This window comes from Vanacampus margaritifer, chromosome 3, assembly GCF_051991255.1.
Source record: "Vanacampus margaritifer isolate UIUO_Vmar chromosome 3, RoL_Vmar_1.0, whole genome shotgun sequence".
NCBI lineage: Eukaryota > Metazoa > Chordata > Actinopteri > Syngnathiformes > Syngnathidae > Vanacampus > Vanacampus margaritifer.
This window is the reverse complement of record NC_135434.1, coordinates 27,980,158-28,007,594: the sequence shown is the minus strand read 5'-3', so window position 1 is coordinate 28,007,594 and position 27,437 is coordinate 27,980,158. Positions and strand designations below refer to the sequence as shown.

General features: G+C 41.5%; 2 protein-coding genes across 7 annotated transcripts in view; both read left to right on the top strand.

The window, feature by feature from the left end:
• pdzd2 (PDZ domain containing 2) overlaps nucleotides 1-27,437 on the top strand; it is a 111,503-nt gene that overhangs the window by 28,352 nt on the left and 55,714 nt on the right. For all 6 annotated transcript variants that reach the window (XR_013293507.1, XM_077561871.1, XM_077561872.1 and 3 more), the window contains 4 exons: nucleotides 19,260-19,405; nucleotides 20,217-20,349; nucleotides 24,094-24,147; nucleotides 25,871-25,970. Coding sequence is in view for 5 of the 6 variants with exons in the window: in XM_077561871.1 (XP_077417997.1) it covers nucleotides 19,260-19,405; nucleotides 20,217-20,349; nucleotides 24,094-24,147; nucleotides 25,871-25,970 (433 nt within the window). In the remaining variant the exon portion in view is untranslated. The remainder of the gene's footprint in view (nucleotides 1-19,259; nucleotides 19,406-20,216; nucleotides 20,350-24,093; nucleotides 24,148-25,870; nucleotides 25,971-27,437) is intronic.
• Nucleotides 10,764-14,179, top strand: LOC144049181 (uncharacterized). Its single transcript, XM_077561879.1, has 3 exons — nucleotides 10,764-13,091; nucleotides 13,306-13,392; nucleotides 13,883-14,179. The coding sequence occupies exons 1-3, from the start codon at nucleotides 13,034-13,036 to the stop codon at nucleotides 14,074-14,076; spliced, it is 339 nt and encodes a 112-aa protein (XP_077418005.1). The 5' UTR covers nucleotides 10,764-13,033; the 3' UTR covers nucleotides 14,077-14,179.

Below are 27,437 nucleotides of genomic sequence, written 5' to 3'. Positions count from 1 at the left end.
GCCAGCGGCCAAAGGGTGTGATAAAGGACATCAGGTGACGATCCGACTCACGAAGGGGTACACTGTCGTAGCCATTCCAGGCATCAGTCACGGTCTTCCAGGTCTCTTTCGGGATGTGACGTGCAAGGTGGAATGGGGATTCAGTAGCGACGGTTTCACGTTGGCAGAACTTATTTTGAGGGGAGAGGTCCACCGTCCTGCAGGTGAAGCTATCATGCTTCCGAGTGACGACCATACGATGGCACCAAGTCACCGGTTTGCTGTAAGGCACACGCTCAATAACGCCAAGGGCTTCGTCCCATAGGAGTTCATCGTAGACCCGCTGCTGCCAGAACAGGGGTATGGTGGTGGCGTTGTGGCATGCTTTAGATGTGGCTGCCAGGTCCACGTGTATCTCATTGGGTGGCCCATCCATACATGGCAATGGTCGATGAGGGCAGGTGTTAAAAGTAGATGAGGCGTATATATCTTGAGAAGCCAGGCCTTTATCCGACCATTATTGTCCAGTGTGCAAGGGAACGGCAGCTCCGTGGGGCGTGGTGGAGAGGCCATCCAGTGGGGACGCAAGCACTGTGTGTCACGGGGACCATACGGATCTTTACAGCCACCATAGATTTGAAAGGGGGGGGGCGCAACCTGTGCATCAGGAGCGTCAGGACCCTGCATGCCGCTGGTTCCTACCCCGCTGTCACCCAACGGGAAGCCAATAGGTTAGAGTCCGAGGTTGAGCAGTGAATCGTAGGAGAGGTACATGGCACGGACGGAGTTGCTTACATACATCATGCAAGCAAGATGCCGCTGCCACACCACAACCGGGGACTGTCGAGAGCTTGGCACAGTGTTTAGTCCATCATTTTCGTAAGACAGTTCGTCAGACTTGCTCTAATAATGTTCTGCATCCTCTTTGTGGCACGGCTGTTCTTGCACGTGCAATGTACAACAGCATGCCTGCAATCAATATAAATACACAATTAAAATATGTCACCTTATACACATTATCACAACCACCATCCCCAATGTTAAACACAAAAGTAATAAAGGAGAAACCAAGATGGAAAATTTTGGTGTATCTTAAACCAGTGCAAGTGGTCAAGTGAGCTGGCCAAAACTAACATTTCCTGTATATGCAACTTAATTAACTTAATAATGTGACTCAATTCCTGCCCTTTTTGTAACACTGGTGTCTTGAGTCAGCCCTTTTCATTTTCAAGTTATCACTAGTGCAAGCGCTAAATTACAATTGCAAGCGTTGATTTACTAAATTGCACTACTGTTGTATCTTATTATCTATCAAGGTGCTATGCTGCTGTGTCTAGACACACATTTAAATTGCAAAGGAATGGTCTAAATATTTTACATTGTGAAGTGTGATTCTTATCATTTATTCATGAATTATTTACATGTATAATTAATAATGCTTCAAGGGGAAATTTTACACTACGTAGAGGTCCATACATACGCATGCTGACCTGCAAGGAGAAACGTCAGTGATGGGACGAAACAAAACAGTCAGCAGTGTGATATGGAGTCAAAAATGGTTGAAATCATGTAGACCAGTTCAATGCGAAGTTATTTTTTTTTTAATCTTCAAATTATTTGCGTAGTACTGAAGCTTTGAGTGAATTAAATAAACTTATGTACAACTGTAAATGCGAAGAAACCAGAGTGACAAGTAGTGGTTAAAAATGTGGGTCATAGACAGACAGCTGGTGTATTAACCCATATCAGAAGGATTTTGAATGTAAATCCATGTCACGTGCTTTTAATGGAAAGTTGTCGAATATCTTATGAACCCACAAGCTGATTGACAAAACATGTCAATAGCACTAGTACTGTTCTTTGAAGAATAAAACAAAAAATCACTCTGTTTTTAATTCATTTTTATGCCTTAAAGGTTTTGCTGTGCAACAGGGAAGTTTGATATCATTAATATTGGGCAGAATCCTGGCATCACAAAACCACTACTTTTCATAAAATGAAAAAAAAACCCGCATCTTTCTTGAGTTACCAAACATCACATTGTTAAAAATGGTACTGTACTTTATAATGCTGTCATATAGGCTACTGTTGTGTACGATACAAACAATATATCAAAAACTTTGTCCTGCACTCCCAAAAACTTATTTATAAGTTTTTTTTATGCTAGAGCATACAGAAGGCTTTGATACGTCTTCTGACATAATGAGGTCACTTAAAGCAATGGCAGTTATTACTAATAACGGCCAGCAGGTGGCAGAAGAGTATAAGAGCTCAACCAGGGCCATGTTGCAACAAGCTCTTTTTGCCAGTATTTTCAATGAATGATGAAAGAAGAAACTCTAATCTTTCTTTTGGTAGGTTCCATGTTTTTATAGCCATAGAAAACGTTATTCTGTGGGCCTTGCAAAATCAGTCAAAATCTAGTAAATCAGCCGTGAGTGAAAGGGGTTGCTTCAGTGAAAATGACTGGGAGTGAATGAGTTAATTGGAGATACGACATTTATGACTTGGGAGCATAGGGATAGGATACTTTCATTGATAAGAATGGTACGTTTACGTGCAGGCAATATTCGGGTTATGGTCAGAATTCGGGTTTACTTCTGGTGAATGCACACAATCACCAGAAGAAATTAATCATATTTTTTATAACTATTATCGTAACCTATACTTAGAAACTAACAAGCCTAACCCTGAGCATATTGAGGCATTCCTCAGTAGCTTAAATATACCTCAGTTAACTACTGAATATAAAGACATGTTAGATGCGCCACTTACTATAAACGAGTTGTACAGTGCTCTAGATAGTATGCCTAATGGCAAAGCACCTGGCCCGGATGGTTATCCGGCTATATTTTTTAAGCACTTCTGGTTAATGCTTGCTCCACTATTCTTAAGAGTAGTAACAGAAATTAAAACTAAGGGTTACATACGCCCACACATGAATACAGCAGCAATTAAACTTTTATTAAAGCCAGAAAAAGACCCCACCCTTCCATCAAGTTACCGTCCGATTTCACTAATTAATACTGATATTAAAATTATCACTAAGGCTTTCACATCTAGACTAGAAACAGTAATCTCGACAATTATTCATAGCGATCAAACAGGCTTTATTAAAGATCGGCACTCTACTAATAATATTAGGAGACTCTTTAACCTTATTAGCATGTCACAGCGGCATGATAAAAAGGCAGTTATTATATCATTGGATGCAGAAAAAGCTTTCGACAAAGTTAACTGGTCCTTCCTCTTTGCTGTTTTAAATAAATTTGGCTTTGGGAAATCATTTATCCACTGGGTATCAGTATTATATGATTCTCCAAAAGCTACAGTTACTACTAATGGGAATATATCTCAGAGCTTTACTTTACAGAGAGGCACAAGACAGGGATGCCCACTATCCCCTTTATTATTTGCAATATTTATTGAGCCACTTGCATTAGCCATACGCCAGGAAAGAAGGATTCAAGGAATTCACTCTGGGGTAACAGAACATAAAATTAATCTATATGCCGATGACATCTTACTTTATTTAGAAAAGCCGGCTACTTCGCTAGGGGAAGTATTTAATTTAATAACTAAATTCTCACAGTTATCAGATTATTCTATTAACTGGACAAAATCAACACTTCTACCTATTACAGAAAATTCATGGAACCCTGCAAGCCAGGACCCACACTACTCATTTCCTATAGGTAATTTAAAATACTTAGGCATAAAAATCTCACCTAAATTAACTGATTTAATTCATTCTTTCTCAATGATTCCATTTAAACCTACGGCTAAATGGTTCCAGTTGTTGGACTCAGCCGTAACAAAATTTTACTGGAATAAAAAAAAAGCAAAGATTAGTCTATCTACTCTTCAGAAAAGCAAATCCAAAGGTGGTCTAGAGGCACCAAATTTTATGTACTACTATATAGCTAACCAGCTACAATATATCGTTCTATGGGCACAACCCAACAGAGACACTAACTGTTGGTTGGAACTAGAACAGAAGGATTGTAATAACCTCAGACTTCGAGATTTACTCTTTATTACAACATCGATTAAGCGTCATAATTGTTTTAAAAACCCAATGATTTCCGCCACCGTGACTGCCTGGTGGAAGGCACTAGAATTGACAAATGCCCAAGTGGAACCCTGTGGACTTTTTCCCCTATGGCATAACCCCGACTTTCAACTTAACAACCAACCGTTTCATTTAGCTGTGTGGGAGCAGAAAGGAATTACACATCTCCACCATCTCTTCTCAGATAATATGTTTATATCATATACATCCTTGCTCCAAAAATACAATATAAAAAACGGAAATTTTTTACATTATCTACAAGTTAAAAATATGATAAAGAAAAAAATTCCAACACTTCGGGGTACGCTCCAACCGCCTGTTTTAGCTAAAGATATTAACAAGCTTTCTCCGACAACAACAAAAAAACTTTCAAAAATATATAAGTTACTTTCATATACTGATAAAATGTCTTTACCCATCTCGAAATGGGAGACAGACTTGTCTATAGCACCGGAACCTGACTTTTGGATTCAAGTTTGTGAAAACGCATTTAAAATGACAAAACACACAAATTTACAACTTATCCAATATAAAATTATTCACAGAACATACATTACTCAATATATGATGAAGAAAATGGGACTCTCAGACTCCGACATTTGTCTCCAATGCTTACAAAACACTACAGACTGTCACACCGCGGTGAGGGTGTCTTGTCATTTCCTGTTTTATTGTGAAAAGTCTGACTCCTCTCGTTTCAGGTCACTTGCCCTTCCTCGTGTGGTGTCTGTGTCAACCCTGATCCCTGATTGTTTCCACCTGTTCCCCATTACCCTCATGTGTTAAATAGTCTGCGTCTTCCCTGTCTTGTGCCGAAGTGTTTTCGTTTGAGCCACTGAAGCCTGCCATAGACCACAGCCTTGATATCCAATTGCCTTGTTGCCTTTATTTGCCTTGTCTCGTGAGAGAACCTTTGTTTGTAATTTTGTATAGCTTAGTTTTGTTTAGTCATAGAGTGATTTTTGTTTGTGAATGTAGTTGTGAACTTCCTCCCTTTTGGAGCGCTTTCAGTTAATGTTTGTATAGTCTTTATTTTTCCTCTCTCATTGAAGAGCCTTTTGTTTTGTTAATTAAAAGCTGCTTTACCCTCCACCTCTTCCTCTGCGTCTGAGTCCAAAACAGCCTCGTTGTGTCAAAACACTTCGGCCAGCATGGACTCAGCAGAAAGAGAGCAATGGATCGCAGCTTTGCGGGCTCAGGATGCCCGTCTACGCCGACAGGAGGAGTTTCAGACCGCCATGGCAACGCAAATGACTGAGCTTTCAGCTCAGATTCCGGGTGCTCGAAGTCGCACCAATAGCCCTCCGGCCGAGCCAGAGACTCAAGCTACCTTGCCGATCCTACCCGTGCCATATACCGGATCAGGGATCAAGTTAGCCTCTCCTGAGCGATTCTCTGGAGAGCCAGGACAATGCAAGGCCTTTTTAACAGACTGTGACATTCATTTTGAGTACTCCCCCCAGGCTTTTCCCACAGATCGTTCAAGGGTGGCTTTCATGATCTCTCACCTGACTGGAAGAGCCAGAGCCTGGGCCACGGCAGAGTGGGCCCGCTGTTCCCCACTTTGCAGCTCCGCCCCGAAATTCCGAGCCGCTCTTCAGGGAGTCTTTGACCCAGCCTGTTCCGACCGAGAAAAGGCCCGGCAGCTAAGCAGTCTGATCCAAGGAAGGGACTCCGTGAGTGACTATGCCATACGCTTCCGCACTCTCGCGGAAGAGAGTGGCTGGAACACCACGGCGCTCTACGACGTTTTTCTCAAGGGCCTGACAACGTCCATCCAGGAGCTTCTCATCGCAGTCGATCTTCCACCGGATTTGGACTCCCTCATCGCCCTGGCCATACGGACGGATCATCGGCTGCAGGAGGTGACGCAGAGCCGCGCTCGCCGGACCAGGACAATGGAGGGTTTCCCGCGCTTCTCAACATCAGGGGGGTCAGCTCCTCTCGGATCTCTGTCAGTTCAGCGCCAACCAGCTCCCGCGCAACCAGAGGAAGAGCCCATGCAACTGGGCAGAGCGCGGATCTCGCTGGAGGAGAGACGGCGTCGACAGCGGGAAGGGCTGTGTTTCTACTGCGGGAACCGAGATCACCTCGTGGTCGCCTGCCCAGCCAAAAGGACCCAAGAGGTGAGTCAAGTCACGACTCTGGCGGCGGCTCCACGCAGACTCACGTCAGTGGGGATCAACCATCACACCACTCCCACAGACCTCTATGCCCTGATAGATTCTGGGGCCGACGAGAGCCTAATTGACTGGGGGCTGGTGAGACATTTAGGAGCCAAGACTGAGCCGTTAATCAAGCCCATTAAGGCTAGGGCCCTGAATGGAAGTGAACTATTTATTATTACGCACATCACAGAACCCATCCAGCTCCAAGTCGGCAAACATAAGGAGCACCTAGTTTTTCACGTTTTTCAGTCTCCTTCACGGACCCTGGTCCTAGGACACCCTTGGTTGTGTGAACACAATCCCCATGTAGACTGGGTAACTGGCGAAGTTCTGGGATGGGGAAAGAATTGTGTGAGCCATGGGATTGGTTCACCAAACCGAGAAGTAGACATCACCACGGTTGATCACATTTCTGTCAAATCCTTCACAGACGCAGAATACCCGAATTTGAGTACCGTGCCTCCATGCTACCATCACCTCCAGGAGATCTTCAGCAAGACCAAGGCCATGTCGCTCCCACCCCATCGTGCCTATGACTGTGCCATAGAACTGATTCCTGGTTCCACCATTCCCAAGGGACGCCTATATTCTGTTTCAGGACCAGAGAAGGCGGCACTTAGGGATTACATCGAAACTTCTCTGAAGGTTGGACTGATTCGTCCTTCCTCATCACCAGCGGGAGCAGGTTTCTTTTTTGTGGGGAAGAAAGATGGTTCCTTACGGCCATGTATAGACTATAGCCCCCTTAATGACATTACGATAAAGAACCGCTACCCTCTTCCTCTCATGTCCTCCGTCTTTGAAAATCTCCAACAAGCCACGATCTTTACTAAATTGGACTTGCGCAACGCCTACCACCTCATTAGGATCAGAGAGGGGGATGAGTGGAAGACAGGGTTCAATACACCTAGTGGCCATTATGAATACCTGGTCATGCCCTTCGGACTCACTAACGCTCCTGCAGTGTTCCAGGCCATGATCAATGACGTGTTGAGAGACTTTCTGGACCAGTTTGTATATGTTTATTTAGACGACATACTCATATACTCGACAGATCTAGCCACTCATCAGATCCATGTTTCCAAGGTTCTTCAAAGACTGCTGGAGCACAAACTGTATGTTAAGGCCGAGAAATGCGTCTTTCATGCTGGAACCGTCTCTTTTTTGGGTTTCGTCATAGCTCCGGGGAGGGTTCGGATGGACCCGGCTAAAACTAGGGCTGTGACGGAGTGGCCCACTCCTGTTAGCCGCAAGAAGGTTCAGCAGTTCCTCGGGTTCGCAAACTTCTACAGACGCTTCATCAGAGGGTTCAGCGCAATAGCTGCCCCTCTGCATGCCCTCACCTCCACTCTGGTGAGGTTCAGTTGGTCACCGGAGGCTGAAGCCGCTTTTGAAGAGCTCAAGAAACGATTTGTCACAGCTCCGATCCTCATAGTACCAGATCCACAGCGGCAATTCATGGTGGAAGTGGATGCATCCAATGAGGGGATCGGAGCTGTCCTGTCTCAACGCGCAGAGAAGGATGGAAAGATGCACCCCTGCGCATTCTTTTCACGACGATTATCCAAGGCCGAGCGGAACTATGACGTTGGGGACAAAGAGCTTCTGGCCGTCAAGCTTGCTCTGGAAGAGTGGAGGCACTGGCTTGAGGGGGCAAAGCATCCATTCGTGGTCTGGACCGATCACAAGAACCTGGAATATATACGCAAAGCCAAGAGACTCAACTCACGCCAGGCCAGATGGGCACTGTTCTTCAATTGGTTTTCCTTCTCTCTTACTTACAGGCCAGGGTCCCAAAACGTCAAACCCGACGCCCTGTCCCGTCTCTACGATCCTGAGCCTGTAACTAAGGAACCAGAGACCATCCTTTCGCCGGACTGTGTGATTGGAGCCGTGACATGGCCAATCGAGAGAGAAGTGAAACAAGCCAACGGGGAGGCAACCCCACCTAAAGGGTGTCCGGCGAATAGGCTATTTGTCCCAGAGCAGCTGCGCCCACAGGTGATCCATTGGGGTCACACCTCGCTTCTATCCTGTCATCCGGGAGTTCGACGGACAATTTACGCCATCTCCCGGCGTTTCTGGTGGCCTTCCATGGAGCCGGAGGTCCGGGAGTACATCGAGGCCTGCTCGGTATGTGCTCGAAACAAGACATCCACCAGATCGCGCATGGGTCTGCTACAGCCTCTTCCCATTCCTTCTCAACCATGGGCTGAAATTTCCCTGGATTTTGTCATGGGACTTCCTCTCTCCAAAGGAAAGACCACCGTTCTCACAGTAGTTGACCGATTTTCTAAGATGGTCCGATTCTTAGCCTTGTCAAAGCTTCCCTCAGCCAAGGAAACGGCTGAGGTCATGATTAAACACGTTTTTCGAGTTTACGGGTTCCCTAGAGACATTGTGTCGGATCGGGGGCCCCAGTTTGTGTCACGCTTTTGGAAGGAATTTTGCCGCCTAATAGGCGCCAAAGCCAGCCTAACCTCAGGGTACCACCCTGAGGCTAACGGTCAGTCGGAACGTCTCAACCAGCAGCTGGAAACCGGTTTACGGTGCCTTGTATCTCAGAACCCGGCATCGTGGAGCAAACACCTGGTTTGGGTTGAGTTTGCCCATAACTCCCTGCCCACCTCTGCTACTGGACTCACCCCCTTCAAGTGCGTTTTTGGATACGACCCTCCTTTTTTTCCTAACCTTGAGTCTGAGGCCTCTGTTCCCTCAGCCCATGCCTTGGTCCGTCGTTGCCATCGCGTCTGGGCAGCCGCTCGGCAGGTTCTGGAGCGCCAGAGGGACAGAGGCAAGCGAGCAGCGGATCGGAAAAGGAGACCTGCTCCAGTATACCAGCCAGGGAACAAAGTGTGGTTGTCAGCCAAACATCTGCATTTAAAGGTGCCATGCCAAAAGTTGGCGCCTCGGTTTGTGGGCCCATACCCCATCTCCAAGGTGATCAACCCGGCCGCGGTCCGTCTTCGCCTGCCTCGGTCCTTGCGTGTTCACCCAACGTTCCACGTAAGCCAAGTCAAGCCAGTCAAGGAGAGTTCTCTGGTTCCGGCTCCTACGCCCCCGCCGCCTCCTGTGATTGTGGATGGGGGGCCCGTCTACAAAGTCAAGCGATTGCTGGCCGTCCGCAAGCGGGGCCGGGGCAGGCAATTCTTGGTGGACTGGGAGGGGTATGGGCCCGAGGAAAGACAGTGGATACCTTCCCGCTTCATCGTGGATGACTCTCTAATTGAAGACTTTTTTAGGGATCATCCTGACCAGCCTGGGCCGTCAGGAGTCGGCCCTAGGGGGAGGGGTACTGTCACACCGCGGTGAGGGTGTCTTGTCATTTCCTGTTTTATTGTGAAAAGTCTGACTCCTCTCGTTTCAGGTCACTTGCCCTTCCTCGTGTGGTGTCTGTGTCAACCCTGATCCCTGATTGTTTCCACCTGTTCCCCATTACCCTCATGTGTTAAATAGTCTGCGTCTTCCCTGTCTTGTGCCGAAGTGTTTTCGTTTGAGCCACTGAAGCCTGCCATAGACCACAGCCTTGATATCCAATTGCCTTGTTGCCTTTATTTGCCTTGTCTCGTGAGAGAACCTTTGTTTGTAATTTTGTATAGCTTAGTTTTGTTTAGTCATAGAGTGATTTTTGTTTGTGAATGTAGTTGTGAACTTCCTCCCTTTTGGAGCGCTTTCAGTTAATGTTTGTATAGTCTTTATTTTTCCTCTCTCATTGAAGAGCCTTTTGTTTTGTTAATTAAAAGCTGCTTTACCCTCCACCTCTTCCTCTGCGTCTGAGTCCAAAACAGCCTCGTTGTGTCACAGACACTTTTGTTCATGCTTTATGGTTATGTACTCCGGTTATGTATTTCTGGACTAAAGTCTTAGAAAAACTTTCCGCTATTTTGGACTGTAGGATACCTTTATCTCCAAACTTGTGTTTGCTAGGAGACCTAACAACAACTGACTTACCACATAAACAATTTCAATCTACACTTGTAGCCCTTACTATCGCTAAGAAAACAATTCTTGTTAACTGGAAAAATAAACAAACTCTGAATATCGACCAATGGTCTAACCTCCTCATAAATCACATTTTAATGGAAAAAATATCTGCCTCAAATAAAAACCAAATATCAAAATTTATAGAAACATCTATACGTATATAGAATTTTTTAACCTAATTCCGGTTACTTAATTCTGTCTGTTAGCGAAAGCCACTACATCGTGATAACTTACATTGATGTTTCTGCATTTGGCAATTTATTATTATATTATATTATTAGTATGGGATTTTTTTTAATGGGCTTTAGGTGAACTGATGAATACACACACGCTCGCACGCACACACACACACACACACACACGTACTCACCCACATACAAAAAAAAAAAAATATATATATATATATATATATGTTTGTATATGTATATATATATGTATATGTATTTAAAAAATATATATATATTATTATTATTATTATTATATAATTTTTTTTTAATTGATTTGTTTTTTTTAAAAAAGGAGAGCAATGATGATGTCAAATCGAATGAACAATACTGAGCTTTCCTGAAAAAAAAAAAAAAAGAATTCGGGTTTACACGTGTACATGTTGACAGAGTTACCCCCGTATACATGGTGTTTGGAATAACCCAATGTAAGGGGGCGAAGCATGGATGACGTCATGGCAGAAATAGACTTCATTTTTTCGCTTCTAACTTTAAACGGTCAATAAAATACATTATATTCATGTCACTCACCACGCTCCAGAAGTGTGGTTCTTGTCGGTACAGGCCAGAAGCACAGACTTACTTTTTGGGATAAAGCGGAACTATGTGTGTGTCATCTAATGTTCCTACATAGACGTGTATTGTTGAACACGGCAAGCTGGAGATAAACATTGTTTAAGCATCACGAGTGGTGTTGCGTTTGTCTCACATGAATAGTTAACCTGTCACAAACTGTGGCATTTTCGCCATAGAGACACAATATAACGTGAAAACGCTGCGGAGAAATCAATGTATTTAAACGAGGCCCGTACGTGTAGCGAGTGAGACGGCACTACGCATACAAGTCGTCATACAATACAAAAACCAAGATTTTTTGCGAATACAAATAAGCAAAGAAGAGGAAAAGGAGACGAAGAAGAGGTTGTGAGCATGCGCACAACGAAAAGCAATGCCCCGTTCATTCAAAGTATCCCGATTGTGTTTATATGAACCAGTATTCCGGTTATGAAAGGGGTAACCCAGGGGCCTTATCCGGGTTTTTAAAAAACAAAATAAGAGCATATTCGGGTTATTGCGCGTTGTACATGGCCTTTCAAAAGTTTTTAAAGTGTTGTTGCCTGCATGTAAACATAGTCACAGATTTTACAGCCAGGTCAATAGATAATTATAATCATGTTTCTCACTACACTAATAGTCAGTTTCCTCCTTGCTCCAAAGTGTACTTCTGTGCTGTGTTGCTATGTTTCACCATTTTTGTTTACCCCTGCTTGTGTATTTCCGGTGGGTTGCGTGCCCGACGCACGGACTTATAGACACTCATATATGTGTGTATATACTGTATACACACTGGCATTTTTTCGCTATAGACAGAAAATAATGGGAAAATGAGAAAGCAATGTATTTAAGTTAGGCTCCTTTAGTGAGTGACAACGTAAGGTGGCCGCCGCACATACAAGTAGTTCCTGTACGCCAAAGACCAATATACATACAATACAAACCAAATTTCCAATAAAAGGTGTGCTGGATTATTCTTATTCTAACCCAAATATTTGGGTTAGAATAAGAATAACCCAGGGCTCTAATACAAGCATATTCTGGGTTTTGCATGTGTTGACATGGCCTTTCAGAACTCGAATACTGTATTGCCAATATTCGGGTGTGAAAGGGTTATTGACTGCATGTAAATGTAGACAAAGTCTGCAGTTGAATTAAGCCTTTGGAAATAAGAAAAGATTTGTAAATAGTACTTTATTTATATAGCGCTTTTCTACCTTACAAGACCCTCAAAGCGCTTTAGATTTTGACTACTCATTCGCCTACTGATGACGCAGCATCAGGAGCAACTAGGGGTTCAGTATCATGCTCAAGAATACTTCAAAATGGTCACAGTAGCCTGGGATTGAACCCACAACCTCAGGGTTGCGAGACACCCACGCTACCACTGAGCCACACCGCCCTCCCAATGTAATCAACAAAGATGAGTCATGAGCCGCGTTTCCACCGCAGTAACTTCGGGGTAAATCTACGGGGCCAGCCTTCAGAAGCCTTCTCGACCGGGCCACATTTATGGGAACTTAAGGATCGGAACGGAGGTCCTACTTCGAGGATAGGTACTCCGTCGGCCTGATAAACAAGTCCCGATCGGACTCCGGCGCTGATTGGCTAAACCTAGGGCAGGATGTGACACCATCCAAACACACCAAAAAAGTGAGTTTTTAAATCCCATCTGAAGAGGCGTGTGTTACTCAGCAGTGGAAGGAACACATTTTTCTTAAGAAAGAAAGAAAAAGCACAAACGAGGAGGTGCAGGCCTTGCTTGCCTACTACGGTATGGAGGAAATACAGAGGGGGTTTGACTCATCGTGGAGGAATGAGAAAATATACCAGCAAATATCAGCCCACCTCGATTCACTTGGAATACATCACACGGGAAAGCAATGCCACGAAAAAATTAAGAAACTGAAACAAGACTATCGAAAGCTCAAACATCACGACAGCCGGGGCAGTGGTACACTCAACTAGATGCCATCCTCGGACACGGACCGTGCAACACAACAAACCCCGCAGCAACAAAATACTCAACTCCACAATCTGGGCAGACATCCATGAATGAAACTGTGGAGGAAAGCAGAGATTCAAGTCCCGGTGAGCTTTTGTCTACAGGTAATAACAGCATTCCACCGTTATTTCATGTTGTTTTGAACTTAGCATTGTTGCTAAACAAGCTAACATTAGCCTATTGTTAAGTGGCTAGCACGCAGCCTAGCTCGAAGCCCAACAGCTCAGTTAATTTGTGGGACGAAGACTGGCTTGTTTACTTCTTTGTGCTGAAGATATGGCACGTTTCTCATGTTTGTCCATGTTTTCTTTGTTTTAGAGCAACTCTCGGAGACAACGCATGTCTCATTTGTGGAATCACCCTCCTGCAGCACTCCTCACCATTTTGGGGAATCCAAACGCAACAGTGAGTATACAAACAGTTGAATTGAATATTGGATATTTATGCGGCAGATTTAATGGCACTCATTTAACTTGTGATACTTGCCAGTAACTTTTTTGTTTAAACGTGTGACGTATTCATAATCGTCCAGGGTATACTACATCACAAGACAGTAATTGTTTAAGAAAAAAATCATAATATGAGCTGGTTTAATGCATCTTTTGTTAATTCAACATATACATTTGACTTGTAATGTACATCAGCTTATTTTCCAAAAACTTGTGAAGTGTTCCTGATCATCCAGCATACTTATATCATGAGACAGTAATGATGTTTGTTGTATTTAATTTAAATAAATTTGATGTATTTTGTGTATCTTAGAAACCTAATTGCACAACTGAAAATAACACTGCTGGTTAATTTTGTCTTTTGCTGTTCCCTAAAAGACTACACAAACTAAACTTCTGTGTTATGAGGATTCAATCAGATTATTTTCTATTAATTTTTTCTGCAGGAAAGAGAAAAAGGGACTTTGAATTAGAGCTCTTGAAAGAAATTGAGGATAGGAAGGAGGCCAGAGAGCAGCGAGAACTTCTCCTTCGTACCCTCAAAGAACAAGATGAACGGGCTGCTGCTGCACACTATATGCTGCGGAGGCAGGAAGCTGAAGAGTCCAGGAGGCAGTTTCAGCAGGGACTTACTTTTTAAGGGGCATTATTGGGGTCATCTTCAATAGGAATAAGCCGATTCTCAACCCCCACCTCGGACTGAAGACCCAGACAGAACTTTTTTTTTTTTTTTTTTTTAACGTTTTATTGCACACTTTTTACTATTTTGCACATCCTTTTTTTACAGTGTGTATAATTGTGCCTTATTTTAAATTTTCATTTTTGTGTTTTAAAATAAAGACTCTTCATTAATTGAAATTCAATTAATTTGATCCATTTGTGACACAAAAAATACAATATAAAGCAATGAGTAAAGTAAAATAAATGAAAGGGGACAGAAAGAAGTAAAACTTGTTTTGTCTGCCCCTGATCAACACGAAAAAAAGGATAAAACAAAATGAATGACTGCGAGCAAAAGGCATAAAGCAAACATGTTTTCATGTGAAATATCTATATGGAGTTGCATCTTTCAGCTCTTACATGTGTTTCCAAGCTAAAGTAATTACAGCAATCAAGCCACATATGTAAACATGGTATTGTTATCTTAAAAGTAGACAACACTAGTGACACTGTAGAACGCTAACAGTTTTTCAGGTAGCGCATTAGAGCAGCACGAGCCGCACCACCTGTATCAACCCCACCATTAAGCTGTGCATCTGGCTGATTTAGGTGAACAGGATTTGCCCACTCCTGTTTGAAGTCCTCACCATGGCTTTCACACAGGTTGTGGAGCACACTGCACGTGATCACCATCGATTTGACCAAATCAGTGTTAGTCATTTATTTTCAGAAGACAACGCCATCTGCCCTTTAGCCGCCCAAAAGCATTTTCCACCACCACTCTAGCTCTGCTTATTCTGTAATTGTAGTTTGTCTGTTCTTCTGTGAGGCGACCATTGTCCATGAAGGGTTTCATGAGCCAGTTGGTCTGCGGATATGCAGCATCACCCAGTATGTAGTATCCCATGTCATGTCCCTCAACGACACGTGTTTGTCCTGGGAACTTGTTGTCAAGTCCAGACCTGCACAGAACTCTGGCATCATGCATGCTGCCAGGAAGCCCAGCAAAAACATTCCAAAATAATCCTTTGCCATCCACAACAGCCTGCAGGACAATGGAATACCAGCCTTTTCGGTTAAAATACTGTGTGTGGTACTCCTGTGGTGTTAGGATGAGGATATGCGATCCATCTATTGCACCGATACATTGTGGCAGTCCCCATCTATTTTCAAAATAGTTTGCCATTTCCCGCAGTGTGACTGCATCTGGAAACTGGAGAACTTGAGGCCAAAGTATATTTTCTACAGCTGAACAAAAGTCCTTCAAACACTTGCAAGTAGTTGATCGGCTGTCTCCAAACAAGTGGGATATGCTTCTGTAGTCTTCATGTGTTGCCAGCTTCCACACTGCGATTGCAACCCTTTGCTGGAGTGGCACGCAGAGGCAAAAATTTGTGTCCTGCTTTTCCATCGCAGGTTGCACGTGTTCACACAAGTACCTAAAAGTTTCCCGTGACATCCTGAAGTTCTGCAGCCACTGATCATCAAAGAAAGTCGGAACCACAACTTTCTTGTGCGTCGGAGAATACTCTGCAACACAGTAGAATTTAAAGTAAATCGTTTGAACCTGACGCATAAACACGACATGAAATGTGCACGTATTTATTTAAATCCGTAATTTTAAAATATCTAAATTATATATAAATATCTTACCCTTCGTATCCATGTGCAACGACGACATGGATTCTCTGCTAAAGACTCTTCCACAAAAAGGAGTCTCCTTATAATCCTTTGTCTATTTTCTTTGCACTTACTGATAGACTTTTTGAATTCTTCGTCTAGACGCCGTCTCCTCTCATTCCATAGCCTTCCATCCACACCATGTACACAAACATGAAAATCAGAAAAACGGCAATCGCTTCTTCGCCTTCCATGTTTTCCTCTTTCCTCTTTCTGAGTTTTCCGACGCGCTTGGATGACGTCACGGGAGAAACCGTCGCACAGCGATTACGTATCGATCGAAACACACGACATCGCGAAAAGACCGTACTCCGCAGTGGAGACATGGCCACAAGAAGGCCGATTGAGAGGACGGTTCCTGTGTTAGTCCTGTCCCTCTCCCCATAACCGAAACGCCCTGCGGTGGAAACATGGCTCTGGTGATAAATTGACACAGTTTCACCTCTAGCAGCCTTACCTTCTCTCAAGCGAATAGAGGAGGGAAAACAAATTTCCCGACCTCTGTCTGGGAATGTAACGTCATGTGCAAGGTTGTGTACGTGAAGAAGGGAAAATGCTGTTTCACTTTCCGGCCACAGGTGGCAGCGGTGATTCAAAATTAAATTTTCTGCGTTCAGTAGCTTTAAGTAGGAAGATGAGTAAAAGCATACTTTACTCATTTTTTGTTATTTTCAACAGTAAGAAGAAAATATTTGCTCTATAATTAATGTGATAACTTCATTATTTTTAATGAATGAGTAATACCTTTAAAAATAACCCGTGCTCAGGAAACAGGTAAAGACCAATCACGGCTTAGTTTGCTGACCAAACCCAGACAACAGGTAAACCTTGATTGGTCGTTACCTATTTCCTCAGCACAGATGATGTCATCTTCAGTCGACAGCAAATGGAATAGTGGCCGTTTCTCAATATGAAGAACACAGAGTTTGTTCTTGGGACGGAGTGAGTCGGGTCTTGGTAAGCCCGTTCTCAAGAACATACTTCCCAAGCACGCATATCTCGCTGGCGTATTTCCGTAATTCATCGCAGTTTTATCATGTGACTAGCTTTCAATGAAATTGTACTACTATGTTGATGTTTCAAAATGTGTTTGTACAACATACATCGGTAAAAAACCTTACTTACGTCCTTGTGATTTCGTGAGACGTCATCAGTGGCACCCTAAGTACTGTTCCAATCAGAAGTATGCATAAGCCAGGACCACACGGAATTCCCAGATGTCGTTCTTTTTTGCTATCTTAAACCAAGGCTCCATCGGTTGTTGCTTAGTGAAGGCTTGGTTGAGAAAATATACCAAGATGCATTTCGTACTTCAAGGAACAAATGGCAGCGGAGGGGCATCACATTTGTTCTTCTTTCATTTCCGTCAGACTAGGCACGGCATGAGCATTGCTGCCCCCCACCAGCATCACGTTTGTAAGTAGAGTATTCCTCCCCTTTTATGAGCATAAATAGTAAATATTTAATGAGTTAAGTACAACTTTATTAAATCTAGTCCTTTTTTACACAACTTAGTTTAACAACTGCAATTTACAATATTATACATAAATATATTAATATATATTAAATATGATTTACTATATATTCAAAGATAGTTTTTTATAGATGTACAGTACCACAATTTCAGGAGAATCAGATCAAAACCTGCAACTCATATCGGTGTCTTTCCAGAACCCCCCCCCCAATATAATCCTAAATTGGATAAATCCCATGTATAATTTAAAATGATACTTCTTTAATATATTACTCATAATTATAAATAATAATTATAAATTGTAAAAATTGTATTGTTATCTTAAAAGTAGACAACACTAGTGAGACTGTAGAACACTAAAGGTTTTTCAGGTAGCGCATTAGAGCAGCGCGAGCCGCACCACCTGTATCAACCCCACCATTAAGCTGTGCATCAAAACCTGCAACTCACATCGGTGTCTTTCCAGAACCCCCTCCCCCCCCAATATTTTCCTAAATAGGATAAATCCCATGTATAATTTCAAATTATTCTTCTTTAATATATTGCTCATAATTATATAACATTTTGTCACGTGGTACACAGTTATGTCAATGCGTCGACCCTTATGGCTTTTAGCTTGGGCCGCGACTGATGATGCTTCAAGACATCACAAGGACTTAAGTACAGACAAGAATGCATATTGAGAAACGGCCAATGTGTTTTTGAAGGTATTAATTGTACATGAAAAATAATGAAGTTATCAAATGAATTCTGGACAAAATATTAACTTTTTACTGCTGAAAAAGACTCAATGAGTCAAGTATCCCTTTAAGATTGTTTGCACCTGGCGTCCTCGGAACCTGCTTGAGTTTTTGTTTATTTCTTTTAAAACCAACTCTTAAAGCAAATCACATTTGATAGATCTCACACACTTTTATTGTTAAATATTTTTCAGTGATGTATTTAAAAAAAAATACATTACAAATATAGATCAGAGTTTCTATAGCTAGTATATTACTTTTTACCACATCAAATTTGTCAGTGTCATTGTTAACTCAAATGTTAACACGCACCAACATGAAAACTGGATTTTCATCCCCTACCTCTGTATGTCGTGATTGCCTTTGACATGAAGAGGATATATCATGGATTATAGCTATTATGGAATTAAGAGGATTTGTGCCATCTGTCATGTGTGATGTAATGCAATGCTACATTGAGATAAAACTAACCCTTAGTCCATTATTATAGTATAGTTTGAAAAGCTTCTAGTACATTGATCATAATAAACTATTACATCACTATAAATTGACCACAGTAGCACAGTTTAAAACAAAAGTGTCATTCCTTGTCCATATCCTCCAGTTGTTCTTTACTTACACTGGGATCTTCTGGCAGTTTGACATCACTGGATCAGATTTAATGTTCCTAAACAGGCCCTTTTTTAAATTTTATTTGCAAGCTAGACCTGTAACGATGCAATATCAAAACAGAAAATTGTGCTGCCTTTAGAATGACAGAAGCATGACATGCCCCTTCGAAATCCCACTGCTGGTATGCAGTGTTGACTTTTCACCAAACATGACTGTTTTAGTTGTGACCAAACAGTTCAAATTTAGACTCATATGTCCACAGAAGGGATTTCCAAAAAGCTTCAGGTTTGTCCAGGTACTCTCTGGCAAAGTTAAGATCGGCAGCTTTGATCTTTTTAATGAGCAGAGGCTTCTATCTAGGAAGCCTTCCATGAAAGCCTTGTCGATTGACTTTTTTTCTGATTGTTGAAAAGCATGCACATGTGTTCCAGATGCAGAAAAATAATCTGCAAATCCCCCAATGTGATGGTCAGATTGACTTTTACCTGAATTATCATTTGTCGTGTGGGTCTTGCTGATATTTTAGAAGGTCGTCCACTTCTAGGCAGGATTGTAGTAATTTCCAGTGTTCTCTAGTTGCAGATGATCTGCTTCACAGTGAAATGATGAAGCTCAATTTGTTTTAGATGACTTTATAGCTTTTCTCCTTTTTTAAAGCCAAGGCAGGGTTGCCACATCTGGAAAATGCACCTGGTGAAAGGTCAAGAGGGCTTGGGCATACAGATAACTGGTGGGCGTGGCTCCAAGCGCTCTCCTCATGGTATTAACATAGCTCATATTGAAGAAGGAGGAACAATTCACAGGTTTGTTTTTTTACTGCTTTGTCTCAAGTGAACATGTTTTCAATGCTAGATTTGTTTGTTTGTTTGTGTGCTTGTTTTACATTATGTTTTTTTATCAAAAGGATATTTAAAATATAAATCAGTTTAAATAAAAAGAGGACCTTTTAAAGTGAGAAGGGTATAATATACAAATATTAAGTGGTTAAAAAAATGGAAGGATGGATGGCTAATAACTGGTCAGAGGTGGGTAGTAATATGCAGTGTATTTACTTAAGTTACTTTTTGATCAATTGTAGTAGTTTTAATCCAACAAACTATTTTCTTTCACTTGTTTGTATTGTTGTGTTTACCTTTATCATAATCATGATAAATTAATTTATAGTATTTATAGGCCTACTTTTCTTTTCAAAGAAGTCTGTTACAATTATGTTAACTACAATATTGCACTTTTTATAATGAAAAAAATACTGTATCTTTAAGAAGTCTTTATGTATGAAAGTTTATAAATTTTTCTAGGCATTGAAATCTGTAATCTTTGAATACTCAACAGCCAAAGATGGCAAATCCAGGAAAACCTGTTCACTGAATTACTTGCTAAAGGCTGTTTAAATGCTGTTGCTATCTGTGCTAAAAGCTTTCTCGTCAAAGTGACATTCACAGTGCGATGGCGTCGTTTCAGTGCGTTAGCAAGTGATGTGTTGCCTAAAACATTGCCCTTCTCGCTATACTCTTCTTACCATTACGCTACCCACCCTCTGCTACTGTGGGTTATTTGTAACATCTGCATGCACATAAGAGTTTCCATGCATTTTCATTGCTGTTTGTATTACAGGGATGGTCGTCTTCAAGATGGTGACGAGTTGCTTATGATTAATGGTCAGTCGCTAGTGGATCTAACACATCAAGAGGCTGTATCTATCCTCCGCTCTACAGTTGGTCTTGTCCAGCTCATCGTTGCCAGCAGGGTAACACACCTAACACACACTTAATCAAGAGGAAATCCATTATGATCATTTATTGTTAAGCCCTACCACCCTTAGACACAGAAAGCTTGATCAAGACAATGGGATTTGGGCACTTTTTCCAACATCAACACATTTGGTGGGTATTTTTTCCTAAGCAAGTGATTATTAACCTAGGAGTGACGGAACACCACAGACTCACAGAACCCTTGTTAGTGGAAAAATATGTGTGTGTGTTTTTTAATTCAAAACATAGGTGCAGTATCTATCAAAAGTGAGTACAACCCTCACATTTATGCAGATATTTAAATATATTGTTTCATGGGACAGCACTGAAGAGGTAACCTTGCACTGCAAGATGAATTCTTGCGGTATTTGTGAGTTCACAAACTCCAGAGAATACATCTTGTACCAAGCCCGTTGATTTCCACCGCCAGTGGTTCGGACCAATCACAGAGCGACATTGTGTTTGGTGCGTGTTATACAGCTGTGACAAAACCAGAAAGCCAGCGACAACGCCAGGGCAAACAAACTTTCATGGATGCTGCAATCAATTCTGTTCTTACAGAATTACTCACCGTTTCCTTGTTGAATGTTGACTCTTTGACTGCCAGACGTTTTCAGAAAAGGGATGCCGTGGGTGCCAGCCGATTTAAGCATTTTTGACTGATCTTTCAAGGTCCACAGAAAATTATGTGTTTGGACTATGGAAACACACATACTACCAAATGAAAGATTGGACTCTCATCTTTCATCAGAAAAAAAAGTTTGTATCTACCTTGTTCAGTTTTTCAGTAATCAACAATAGAAAATGGTTAGTTTCACCTCTGTTTTGAAAAAACGTCTTTTAACGTCTTTGGCACTCCCCCATAGGATTTTACTAAACGTTATTTAACGTTTTTGGCAGTCAAAGAGTTAAACAGCGAGAGCTGCTTTGTGCATTATTAGCTGGTAAGGTAAAGATGTCACTGAAAGCTTTATAATTTTCACAGCTGAAACATTTATGGAAATGTACACAGAAGAAGTATGTGGTATTTGATTGACAGTTCAGCAGGATATGGTTTTGAAACAATAGTTTGATTTTCCATAATTTTGAAGCCTCATTTTATATACTTATAACTTACTATTTTTAATCATCCAAATTTGGCGGGGGCTGTTAAAAATATTCTGCTCTGTGGCGAGTCAATTAACAAGTCATTTATTTTCACTTTACAGGGTGTTGTGGAGGAGATCTTTTCCTCCGCGTGTTCGTTTTCTTTCGGGTAGTGAGAATGTTGGTTATCTGAATATAGGCTGGAGATCGATGAACAGTTCCTTCGAAGCTTTTATTTCTACAGAATATTCCGGGCACAAGTGAGTTACAGACAATGGCTGCAGCTTCTCACAAGTGCAAAGATTACAGAGGACTTACAATATTCTTATACTATCTTGAAGAGCGGTACCACACAGTTTCCAGTAAACAGTTCCTTGGAGTTGACCGGACATGAGATACAACTCAAGAACATCATTCAAACACAGACAATGGCCCATTTGAGGAATAGAGGAGGTTTTTCAGTCATGACTGCACCTGGCAGAAATTGCGATAACACTCACAAAGATACATCCGCAGAACAAAGCTCTACTGAGGAAATAAGGAAATTAAAACGGTTATGACTAAATCTGGGCAGAAGACCCTCTTCAAGGGCTTTACGTTTAACAAATATGATGCAATTTGAAATGTTTAGTTCTACAGTTTAATGTTTAATTATGGTTACTGCTGTACTATGTTCAATCTTTTGACTCATATCCTCTACCATGACCCAAAATTGTATACTGTACAGCGTATGCAGGTTTCCTATTAGTTATATATGTCACTGGCATTTTAGTCATTTAAAGTACATTTTGTGAAAATTCATTTTGGTTGCTACTATTTACAATTTCTGATGTGAAAAAGAAGAGATGGTTGCCAATTTTGTATTTTTTTAAATGTAAAATAACTTGTTGCACTGTGTGTGTATCTGTGCTTTACATTGAGATAATTTTTGGTTACTGTAATAATAATAATACACCAGATTTATATAGCACTCAAAGACGCTTTACACTGGAATGGATACATTATTCACGCACTCACGCATTCACACTGTGGCGGCGGTAAGCTACTAAAGTAGCAACAGCTGCCCTCGGGCAGGCTGACAGAAGCTCACGAAAACAGATAAAGACCAATCACGGCTCAGTTTGCTGACCAAACCCAGACAACAGGTAAACCTTGATTGGTAGTTACCTATTTCCTCAGCACAGATTATGTCATCTTCAGTCGTCAGCAAATGGAATAGTGGCCGTTTCTCAATATGAAGAACACAGAGTTTGTTCTTGTGACGGAGTGAGTCGGGTCTTGGTAAGCCCGGTCTCAAGAACATACTTCCCAAGCACGCATATCTCGCTGGTGTATTTCCGTAATTCATCGCAGTTTTATCATGTGACTCGCTTTCACTGAAATTGTACTACTATGTTGATGTTTCAAAATGTGTTTGTACAACATACATCGGTAAAAAACCTTACTTACGTCCTTGTGATTTCGTGAGACGTCATCAGTGGCACCCCCAAGTACTGTTCCAATCGGAAGTATGCATAAGCCAAGACCACACGGAATTCCCAGATGTCGTTCTTTTTTGCTATCTTAAACCAAGGATTCATCGGTTGTTGCTTAGTGAAGGCTTGGTTGAGAAAATATACCAAGATGCATTTTGTTCTTCAGTTTCCAGTAAACAGTTCCTTGGAGTTGACCGGACATGAGATACAACTCAAGAACATCATTCAAACACAGACAATGGCCCATTTGAGGAATAGAGGAGGTTTTTCAGTCATGACTGCACCTGGCAGAAATTGTGATAACACTCACAAAGATTCATCCGCAGAACAAAGCTCTACTGAGGAAATAATGAAATTAAAACGGTTATGACTAAATCTGGGCAGAAGACCCTCTTCAAGGGCTTTACGTTTAACAAATATGATGCAATTTCAAATGTTTAGTTCTACAGTTTAATGTTTAATTATGGTTACTGCTGTACTATATTCAATCTTTTGACTCATATCCTCTACCATGACCCAAAATTGTATACAGCGTATGCAGGTTTCCTATTAGTTATATATGTCACTGGCATTTTAGTCATTTAAAGTACATTTTGTGAAAATTCTTTTTGGTTGCAACTATTTACAATTTCTGATGTGAAAAAGAAGAGATGGTTGCCAATTTTGTATTTTTTTAAATGTAAAATAACTCTTGTTGCACTGTGTGTACTGTATCTGTGCTTTACATTGAGAGAATTTTTGGTTACAGTAATAATAATAATACATCGGATTTATATAGGATCAAAGACGCTTTACACTGGAATGGATACATTATTCACGCACTCACGCATTCACACTGTGGCGGCGGTAAGCTACTAAAGTAGCAACAGCTGCCCTCGGGCAGGCTGACAGAAGCGTGGCTGTCAGTGTGCGCCTACGGCCCCTCCGATCACCACGAAACATTCGTACCTTCCATATATGTGAGTAGCACTGGAAGCAATGTGAGGGAGAGCGGGGGTCACACAGCCGATCTTCTGGTTACTGAACGACCGTCTTTACACCCTGAGGCTCGGCCGCTACTGTACTACCCCTTATTTGAATAAGGACTTTTGTATTTGAATCCCTGATCTGCTGATTAGGCCTCTTTTGCACAGGCCCACTGATATCCTACATCCATTCAAACCTTTTTTTCTCATGCAGGAGAAATCCGATGTAGGATTCCAACACCACCCATCCACCAGTTTGCCAGATCTGGTCAGTATCTCCGACTCTTTTTGGCACCTTAACACAGCCTGTAACACTGCATGGTTCGATTGACAAAATTCTGATTTGTTTTGCTCCCATGTGGTAGAAGTTGGAAATGGTATTGTTGTGATCAATTGTGTGTCCCATTTAACTCATTCAAACCCAAATACATTTTTGGGAGTGTCTATGTTTTTTATGCTATAGCATACAGAAGGCTTTGATACAGCTTCTGACATGAAGAGGTCCTTTAAAGCAGTGGTAGTTGTTTAAAAAAAAACGGCCAGCAGGTGGCAGCAGAGTATAAGAGTTCAGCCGGGGCTATATTGCAACAAACTCTTTTTCCCAGTGTTTTCAAGTGGTTTGTGAATAATGATGAAACTTAGCTATATTCTAATGCTAATTACTGCAAAACGGAAACAGATACAAATATACTTTTTTCCTTGATGAAAGAAGCGACTCTTGGGTTCCATGTTTTTATAGCAAAAGAACAGAATAGTCTGTGGACCTTGCAAAATCAGTAAAAATCCAGTAAAATGGCCGGGAGCAAAGGGGATTGCTTCAGTGAAACTGGCTGGGAGTGTATGAGTTACCCTTTCTGCCGCACCTCCAGGCTTTAATCCATTGATGACCACTTTTAGAGGGGAAGACATGATCTCCAGGTCCAGCCCAGAAGATTCATCCTTCTTTCTAGTCAGAGTTACAGTCTCAAAAGTACAAACACCCAAAAGCTCCCTTCGTACAGTGCTGATTGCTTTTCAATCCACTTGGATTCTAAAGCTAATTGCTGCAAAACGGAAACAGATACCAATCTATGTTTTTTTCCTGACGAAAGAAGTGACTCTAATCTTTCTTTTGGTAGGTTCCATGTTTAAATAGCAATAGAACACAATATTCTGTGGGCCATGCAAAATCAGTCAAAATCCAGTAAATCAGCTCGGAGCGAAAGGGGTTGCTTCAGTGAAAATGGCTGGGAGTGAATGAGTTAATAATACCAATTCATTATGTATTGCTAAAAAGTCCAATTTGTAACTTTTACGACCAGATATGACTAAGGATCATACTTCTCACTAGAATGAGCTACATACAAAACAGAGACGCGCTCTCTAGTTTTGTCTTTGTTTTTGTCATTTTCGTTTGTGGCAACCTTAGACCGCTCATTTACATGAGAGAAGACTTACTAAACATTAAGGAGTCGATTCTCAGCCTTTTTTTTGTGTCAACTTTCACAAATCCACAAACTTAGACATAGTCGATCTCGTCTAAAGCATTCAGACTCACCCCTTATCATCCTGGGTGATTTTAATGAAGCAAAACTTAGCCATGAACTTCATGTATTGTTCCACCATGGAAGGCAACATTATAGAACACTGCTTGGCTCTCACAGAAGGCGGATGCTTTTTGCTATGCAATCCCATCCCTCTTGCTCCCTGTTGCTTTTGTCTCATGTCAATATGTATTGACCACTTTACAGTCACAGCTCCATGGACAATAGTCTGCATGTTACCCAACATGCATGATTTTGGAAAAATAAAACCCGAGACACCACACAGAAGGGCTTTAGCAGAGATTTGAGCCCAGGCCCGTTCTACTGTGAGGCAGATGAGCACTACTCAGGCTGCCCTCTTGTTTTTTGTTTTTTTTTATCTTAAAATATGTTCTGGTAATCAAAATTTGAATATTTGAAGACTATGTACACTACCATTGACCAGATCCATTGTTTTTTTACTTACAGTTGACTAACCTGGAGAAACTAGAAGACGTATGTCAGAGAGAGCCAGTCGGAGGATCTTGCTGCAGTCCCACACCCATAAAGCTTTGCAGTCCATCCCAGGGTTAGTAATACAGTGAAAACCCCGCAAAAGCGGAGGGCAACTGCTAATGGAGAAGTTCGGCGACTAATTGACACTGCCCTAAAAGTGATTTTAATTACCTATATTGGTAGTTCATACCATGAATGTACAATAAAGTATTATCTTAAAACAGTTCAAAATCAATTTAAATGCTTACAAACATATTCAAATAGTTCTGTACACAGGGGCGATTCTACGAACATTTCAACTTTTTGGGGTGTTGACAATTTCGGCGCTAGAGCACATCTGATAGGGGTGAATTAGTTTGCTGCGCGTGTGGGGGAGGGGATGGGGAGATATATTTTGCAGTTAGCGATTTGGTATTTACTGACCCACAACCACTGGATCCAACGCAGTGATAACATGAACTGGGGATTGTAGATCAATTTAGCGATGTTCCATTGAGTTGTTCCACTGGTTTTGATGTCATGTTTAGCCCTAGTTTGGTATAAGTATCATGATGCAAAGCAGACATGGCTGCCGCCATTACATTCCCTCTCCCGCTGACCATCCATCACAAATCCAACATGGCTGCTGTTGGATTTGAAATTGAACTGTAAAAGTTTGGTAAATTTACAGTTTGGCAAATAATTTGATGGGGGGCGGTTAAAGAGCCACTATAATGCATATACAGTGCTGCTCAAAAGTTTGTGAACCCTGCAGCCATGGTCAGATTTTTTGTATAAAATATTAAATAACCTTATTAATTGTTTAGTCATACCCAATCTACAATCCTGACATTGAAAATAATGGACTTGAACAAAAAGAATAATATTGTCATTCATTATTTCATCAGTGCAAAAGTATGTGACGCTCTCACTTAATCACTCTTTTTTTTTGACTACACAATTGATTTTAAAAAAGAACAATGCATTGAAATGCTAAAATTACAACAAAATCAGGTTGAAACAATTGGAAAATCCAAATTGCTCAAGAGGTTCACAAATTTTTGAGCAGCAATGTATAGAAATGTCATCAATAATGTAGACAGTCTTTTGCTGCATAAAAGAAATCTGGGGTGGCTGATACAGTGCAATTTACAATACAGATTGAGCTGTTTTATATTGTTGCTTTCACACCTGACTTACACTACAGTTGTTAGTAAGTTAGTAGGTCTGTAGGGTAAATTAGGATCACTCCAGGATCAATGTATCCAACACCAGAGACTGCCTGCAGTTTTCTCTGTCACCTCTAGGAACACCATGTTTGCTTAGTTAATTTATTGAGTAAACAAACAAAAAAAAACGTGCGTAAATCAATCTTTGTGTGAAGGAGCTACAATGGAATTGTTTTGGAGTTTGATTTACCCAATTAGAGGTTAACAATTTGATTCCAACACACACACAATTCACGTTATTTGGTATATGCAAAGGTATTTATTTTCTATTTCTACTAAGCAAATAACCATTCACAAATGGCTCTATACTCCTGCAAGCTTGACTAATAAGG

Coding starts and splice junctions, on each gene's coding strand:
- LOC144049181 (XM_077561879.1), top strand. CDS start 13,034: ATGAATGAAACTGTGGAGGAAAGCAGAGATTCAAGTCCCGGTGAGCTT. Junction 13,092..13,305: donor CGGTGAGCTTTTGTCTACAG/GTAATAACAGCA, acceptor TCTTTGTTTTAG/AGCAACTCTCGGAGACAACG. Junction 13,393..13,882: donor TGGGGAATCCAAACGCAACA/GTGAGTATACAA, acceptor TTTTTTCTGCAG/GAAAGAGAAAAAGGGACTTT.